Raw genomic sequence first — 6,876 nt, forward strand, 5'->3', positions numbered from 1 at the left:
CATTCATTCAACAAAAGGACTGTATGAGCTCTCGCCGCTTTTTCATCGAGAGAATCCTTTGTTCTCCCCGGTACTGGTATAGCGAGAGTGCCTTTTCATGATAAACGTACAGTACCACCCGCATACGTGCAACGTTTTTTATGTAGATATATTTTTAATGAATTTCCTTGTTGCCCAAGTTGAAAACTGAATATCTTGACTAACGACAATCATTTTTTTACATTGTACCTAATGTCGTAAGCAGTGCTGGTACAGCGCGTCTGATATGCATTTCTAGCAATGTTAGGTATATAAAATGTTTGAATGGTTGAAAGATTTTTAGTTTATTGACGTTGATTGTGAATTGTTTCTGAATTTCCACTTTAAAGATTTCTTGAATGCGATCCTGTCTTAACTTGATTTTGATAGATTCAACTATTCAAGATCACCTTTTTGCCTGGTCATTAAAGCAAAAAAAATAGTTTTTTGGTGCATGTTCAAACTATTGGAGCGAACTGTTCGAACGATGCACTGTAAACTTAATGTAGGATGAAACAGCAAAAAATGAATGCGAAAACTTGAACACCGATTTGCTGCAGAGTTTTGTTCGAAGTTGCATATCTGTTCTGTGCTGATATGCTTTCAGCAAAGTATTTTGCTAAACCATGAAGTGACATTTTGGTGTGTAACCAGAGCCTTAGGCCGTTTACATACTGGCGCGTTCTGCGTTGCGGAGGCCATTCGCCTTGCCGTGGGTTAATGTACAGTACTAAGTAGAGCTGTACATTAACCCACGGCAAGGCGAACCGTCTCCACAACCCAGAATGCGCCAGTATGTGAACGGCCTTACAGGTAAATGCGATCAGTTTGCGAGCAGATCGCCCATCTCTAGTATTAGTTGCATTGAAACATTCAAAATACAAGTTCTGGCGCTAGCCACGGGTGGCGCATGAAAAAAAAAAGTTATGCATTGGAAGGTTTGCCAGATCTACGGATTTATTCGTAAAATCTACGGATTTATTCGTAAAATCTACGGATTTGTTTCACTCGTTTCTACGTTCTACGGATATGCGGATTCGCAAACAAAATCTACAGATTTTTGAAAACATCAAGGAGAACTCTGGATTTTTGAAAATATCTACGGAAGTTTACAGTTTTCTGAAATTTGCTGTCTCGAGGCGGGGCGAATATATTAAATAAATTTAAAGGAAATTCTCTCACGATTCGATCCCATTGAAAAAATATGACTGTTAGTACCAATTCGGGTTATTCGCGTTGAAAGAGATATTGAAAGCTGTTCGCACCTACGTGAACACTCATATCCAATTGTCAAAATGTGCGTGATGACAAAAGCAAAAATATTTCCTTCTTTCTTTTTCGCATGCAAAAACCAAACAAATATCAGCAACACCTTCAACGCGAATAAAATTGTGTACTTTCGTAGTTTTATTATTTACACGTATTTCCCTTAAAGAACCTACGGATTTACACGAAATACTTCTGGCAACTCTGCACTTTGTTTTTCGTGTTTTCCGCCAAACATGAAGCATTTGCAAAACATAAACAAATCGTTTTTACCGTTATCACGTGTAAATTCCTTTTTATATCTATATTACAGTTCGAATACAACGCAAAAGCTGTACCATTTGTAAATTTGATGAATTATATTATTTTCTATTTAAATATACTATCAAAAGTGAGATACAATGAATGGTCACTTCAAGATACCTAGCGTAGTGAAAAACGGGAAGCGCTTTCCGCCACGAACGGCCCCGCCAGTAAACCTTCACGATGCGCAACTTCTTTCCCGCTTGGAAAGAAGCCCTAGGCGGAATGTTGCTCCGCAACCCAAAATTGGCAATAGCGTCGAACGAAAGCTCATGGACATGGACGAAACGTTACTCAATGCCGTCGATCTGGCAGCGATTGAGAAGAAATCTCTCGCGACCCAGAAAAGAAAACCTACAAGTTTAAATGGTTTCTACTATGGTCAAAATTGTGAACAAGTATAACTTCAACAATTTAATTTTAGGAGTTACTTCTGAACCGCCGGTAGTATCTTCTCCGAGGAGAAAAAAACCACGGATAAGCGATAATATCATTGTGCTGGATATGTGCCCCAAGAGATCCAATAAAAAATCGCACTCTTTGGAACAGGACATTTCTCGGCTGGATCAAAAAAGCAATGATTCCAACATCTTTTCAAAGGGCCAATTTTCCATGCAAAGACTGCAATCTACGACCTTCCCACCACAGAACAAAAAATCGTCTCTTCTAGCACCGTCACGATTATCTGCCGTAGCAGGACCATCCCGTTCCCTGCCTAGTACGGTAGTTGCCCGAAAAGAAACCTCTTTAGAGCTGTTTCCTTGGGATTCGCATATGTTCGAATCGCAAGTAGAACGAATAGTTGACGGTTTACCAACGGCGCCGGAAGAAGCTGATGATGTTGCCAAAGACGTAGACGACGAAGAGGTATTTCCCTGCTATCAGCCGGCAGATAACAGTAGCCAGATTTTTCTAGATGAGGTAGACCGGATGGGCAAGATGGCGGTGACCCATGTCGGTACGCCGTTAAAATCAAACGAAACATTTTCGATTAAGAAAAATCCTCTGCTCTGTTCCCAGTATATCCGGCTAGAGCGGTCGATGCGGGAAGAAAACCAGGCCAATGTTATCGATGACGAGGTGAACTCTCAGCTGGCACAGGAATTCGATTCCACCCAGCAGCGAAAGGATATCGAAAGTGTGTACCGGCAGTGCGAGCGTACCCTGATCGACACCAGTAACATTCAGCTGGAAGAACCACCGCCAACGGCGATGGATGCGGTCGCGGAAGTTGTTGCAGACATTAATTGGGAGGAAGAAGTGACGCTGATAGGGGGGATGAAAAGTCCCGCAGCTAGGAAGGCCGATGAAAAAAGTTTGTTGAACAGTATTTTCAAAAAAAGGAACTCGCTTGGTGCTTCCGAGCGCGTCGGATCGCCGAAACTTACCGCTCGCAAATCAGCTCCGCTGGTTTCTTCGCACTTTCAGGACAAGGGACCCTTTTTTGGACTGCCTAGTAAGGTTAAAGCGCTTTTGCGTACGTACAAAGGGATTGAGGAACTGTATGGTGAGTTTTTATTAGTTTGTTCCAATTAAATTATAGTAATTTGTGTCAATTTATCTCAGATTGGCAAAAGGAATGCCTTGGGCTTCACGCAATCGTGGAGCGGATGAATCTGATTTATGCGCTGCCCACTAGCGGAGGTAAAACTTTGGTCGCAGAGATTTTGATGTTTCGCGAAGTGATGCTGCGACAGAAGAATACCATGTTTATTGTGCCGTACGTTTCTTTAGCCCAGGAGAAGATAGCCTCCCTATCGCCGTTCGCCGTGTCATTGGACTTTCTGGTGGAGGAGTACAGTGGCGGTAAGGGGACGATTCCTCCGCGGAAGCGGAGAAAGAAACAGTCTATTTTCGTGTGCACAATCGAGAAAGCTCTCGTTCTGCTGAACAGTCTGATTGAAACGAACCGAGCAACGGAGATTGGCCTGGTGGTCATCGACGAGCTGCATATGATCGGGGAAGAGCGGCGGGGAGCCCATTTGGAGATTCTACTGACCAAAATACAAGCAATCGAAGCGGGTATCCAGGTGGTAGGAATGAGTGCCACGATTGGAAATTTGAATGAAATTGCCAAGTTCATATCGGCTGACATTTACTGTCGGGATTTTCGTCCTGTAGAACTGAAGGAGTACGTTAAGTGTGGCAATGATCTGCTCGAGATCAACAACAAGGCTGACCGATTGGAAGATGCTTTCGGCAAAAAGCGGACGCAAACTTTTAACTATTCGGAAGAACAGCGCCGCATTGATCCTGATCACATTATAGCGCTGGTGGTGGAAGTGATTCCCAGCAGTTCCTGTTTGGTTTTCTGCTCTACCAAGCGCCAGTGCGAGCAACTGTGTGCCTTGCTGACCGAGTATTTACCGGAAGAGCTGCTGACATATAAACAAAAAGAAAAAGAAGAGTTGGTAGGTTGATTTATTCCTAACGGCAAACTGACTATCCTGTTGTCTCAAACTGAAAGGACCGAAAATGAAATAGTCAGCCTCTCTGTTGAAATAAATTGGTTGCTGCTTAATTGAAAAGTTACTCTTTCCAGATAAACAGCCTGAAGAGGGACGGTTCGACTGCCGCCCTGCTGCCAACAGCGTTCCAGTTCGGCATTGCCTACCACCACTCCGGTTTAACGTTCGACGAGCGGAAGCACATCGAAGACGCTTACCGCGCGGGGATAATATCGCTTATAATCTGCACATCGACGCTGGCCGCCGGAGTGAATCTACCCGCAAAAAGAGTCATCATTCGGTCGCCTTTCATTGCTACCAACTTCCTGACGTTAAGTCGGTACAAGCAGATGGTTGGTCGTGCCGGACGAGCCGGACTTGGGGAGCCGGGTGATAGTATTTTAATCTGCTCGCCAAAAGATATCACTGCCGTGTGCAACCTGCTGTGTTCGCCAATGGATGAAGCGATTTCGTCGCTGCACATCGACGAGGGTGTTTATTTGAAAAATTTCATCCTAAGCGCGGTGGGCTTGGGAATCTGTTCGTCGCGTAACGACATTCAGCGGATTGTAACGAAGACTTTGTTGGCTATACAAGCGGAACGACTGGAAATAAATATACGGAAGATGACGGATCGTGCAATACTTTCGCTTTACAAAGAAAACGCAATAAAGGCCAAAAGTGATGGTTGTTTACGGAATCCGGCCAATATGACCATCCGCATAGATGGAACCGAGGACGACAATCTGTATGATTTCCGTTCAACCGGTGTGAATGAAATCGGAGCTTTGAATGTTGCTCGGGGGGCTGAGGGATCCTCTCAGGAAGGTAAACTAGTCAAAACGGTTAACAAAAACGCTAGATTAGAGGTGAATCGTCTAGGAAAGGCTGCCATACGGTCTGGCTTCCATATGGAAAAAGCGACGAAGTTTTACGATGAATTAAAACGGGTTGGCGAGCGGTTGTACGTTCTGGACGATTTGCATTTGCTGTACGTGATAGTGATGGAGGACGGTTCCGAAATCCGTCCCAGCGACTCTGACTATGTAACGTTTGTAAGTATCAACATTTGGTAGAAGTTCGTTCATCATTCAAGAATTCTCTCCAATCAAAACAGTTCAACCAACTTTCCCTGGAGGAAACTAAAATTGCGAAACGATTTCACATCGGAGACTTCACGATATCGAAGATACTCAGCAAGAGACTGGTGCCGGTAAGCGAAGAGTGTAGCAATTTAATCGGTACCACTAACTGTCGACCTTCGGTTTGCAGCCGGAAACACTCCCGACCGTCCGTCGCTACTACCGCGTTCTGATAGTTAACGAACTTTTAAACTTAACAGCACCACAACAGGTAGCACTTAAGTTCAAAGTAGATGCCGGCTCCATACAGACGCTGATGACCAATGTTGCCTCCACGGCATCCGGGCTACAGCGAATGTGCGAAGAATTGCCGGAGTTGAAAGCTTTCCAGCAGCTACTGATGCCGCTGGTGCAGCGGCTTTCACACTGCTGTACAGCTGAACTGATCCCGTTGATGGAATTGCCTGGAGTCAAACTTGTATGTATTTTAACCCTCTCTCTACCGTGGTTACTCTAGAGCACCATAGGTTTAGATGCGAAAAGTCTTTCGAAATATTTACCAATGCTAATCAAAATGGATGAATATGTTTATGAACAATATACTGATTGTTCAAGAACATATATATGTATTTTGAGTAGGATTACTAAATATTTCTGAAGACTTTTGGCATCCAGATCTATGGTACTCTAGAGTAACCATGGTAAAGAGAGGGTAAAGCCCTTTTTAAATTGGTAATTTTAAATATTTTTATTTTCTCAGGCACGCGCAAGACAGCTGCATCGGGCTGGTTTCACTTCCCTGGTTTCGATTGCTAATGCGAAGTCACGGAATTTGGTGGAATCTGTCGAACATATGAATTATCGTGCAGCAAACCAATTGATTTTGAGTGCAAAGGTAAGTGTAACGTTGCGTTTGGTAATGTCGATGTCGCTTGATACTTTTAACTTTTGAGTTTTAGGAATATCTGATATTGTTAACTATAACAAATCACTTTTGAACGTGAGAAACGTAAATTTACCTCTCGTAAGACGAGGTGCCTGGGCTGGATATTTCCTCAAAGTGTTTGGTCTCTCTGCTCTATAACGCTACAAGACTTATCAAGGTGCCTTTAGTTTTTTAAACACTCTTCCTTTATTTTGCAGGCCAAACTAATGGAAGAACTCGAAGTACTAAAGGACAAGATGGAAGAGCTAGCAGCGCTTCGGGATACGTAGAATAGAATCCGAGTATCGGTCACTCAACTGTTAAAAGTAGGAGTAGTACAATTATACAGATCGTTTTGTTTTTAAGGGTTATGATATGTTGATGCTTTTTTGTTAATAGAAATCGTTACGACAGGACTGTACTAACAATGTGTGATCAATTTATTTTACATAGTAGCGTAATGCTTATTCTACAAAAGTTTATTTTTCTATTATTGAAATATAAATATTAATTATTTTTGTTTTGTTAGTTGACAATTGATTCTAAATACGCAATTGACGAAATAAATATGCAATTGATGCAATACATTCAATTTAAATACCAGTTAGTTTTTGCTTTCGCTGTTCATCATAACTGTTAGTAATTAGAACATTCCCGTTGTTCCCTTGACTCGCCGAGGTCATGCCATTGTAAAGCAGATAGTGGTGAACAAACTTGTTCGTATATTTTCACACATCGTCTAGGAGGAAAGATCGATGCCACAGCACAGCATCATCATCAATTGATAAGAACGGAACGGGGTGGTGGCGTGCGGATAATGACGCCACTCAACCCA

The 6,876-nt window shown here is 42.8% G+C and overlaps 1 protein-coding gene across 2 annotated transcripts; it reads left to right on the top strand.

The window, feature by feature from the left end:
• The first annotated feature begins 1,468 nt into the window (after window positions 1–1,468).
• LOC129721510 (helicase POLQ-like) lies at window positions 1,469–6,616 on the top strand. 2 transcript variants are annotated; one of them, XM_055674165.1, is made up of 8 exons: window positions 1,469–1,956; window positions 2,012–3,094; window positions 3,154–3,998; window positions 4,130–5,089; window positions 5,152–5,247; window positions 5,307–5,594; window positions 5,877–6,011; window positions 6,076–6,616. In XM_055674165.1, the coding sequence occupies exons 1-8, from the start codon at window positions 1,686–1,688 to the stop codon at window positions 6,112–6,114; spliced, it is 3,717 nt and encodes a 1,238-aa protein (XP_055530140.1). In that variant the 5' UTR covers window positions 1,469–1,685; the 3' UTR covers window positions 6,115–6,616. The 2 variants fall into 2 exon arrangements, with proteins under 2 accessions (XP_055530140.1, XP_055530139.1); XM_055674164.1 differs by having other exon boundaries at window positions 1,470–1,956; window positions 6,260–6,615.
• Window positions 6,617–6,876: the final 260 nt, after the last annotated feature.

This window comes from Wyeomyia smithii, chromosome 2 (genome assembly GCF_029784165.1).
Source record: "Wyeomyia smithii strain HCP4-BCI-WySm-NY-G18 chromosome 2, ASM2978416v1, whole genome shotgun sequence".
NCBI lineage: Eukaryota > Metazoa > Arthropoda > Insecta > Diptera > Culicidae > Wyeomyia > Wyeomyia smithii.

What these genes read in the sequence shown, in the direction of transcription:
- LOC129721510 (XM_055674164.1), top strand. Translation starts at nt 1,686, where the DNA reads ATGAATGGTCACTTCAAGATACCTAGCGTAGTGAAAAACGGGAAGCGC. An exon ending in ACTCTGACTATGTAACGTTT is followed by an intron (nt 5,090 to 5,151) that starts GTAAGTATCAAC and finishes CAATCAAAACAG; the next exon opens with TTCAACCAACTTTCCCTGGA. An exon ending in TCAGCAAGAGACTGGTGCCG is followed by an intron (nt 5,248 to 5,306) that starts GTAAGCGAAGAG and finishes TTCGGTTTGCAG; the next exon opens with CCGGAAACACTCCCGACCGT.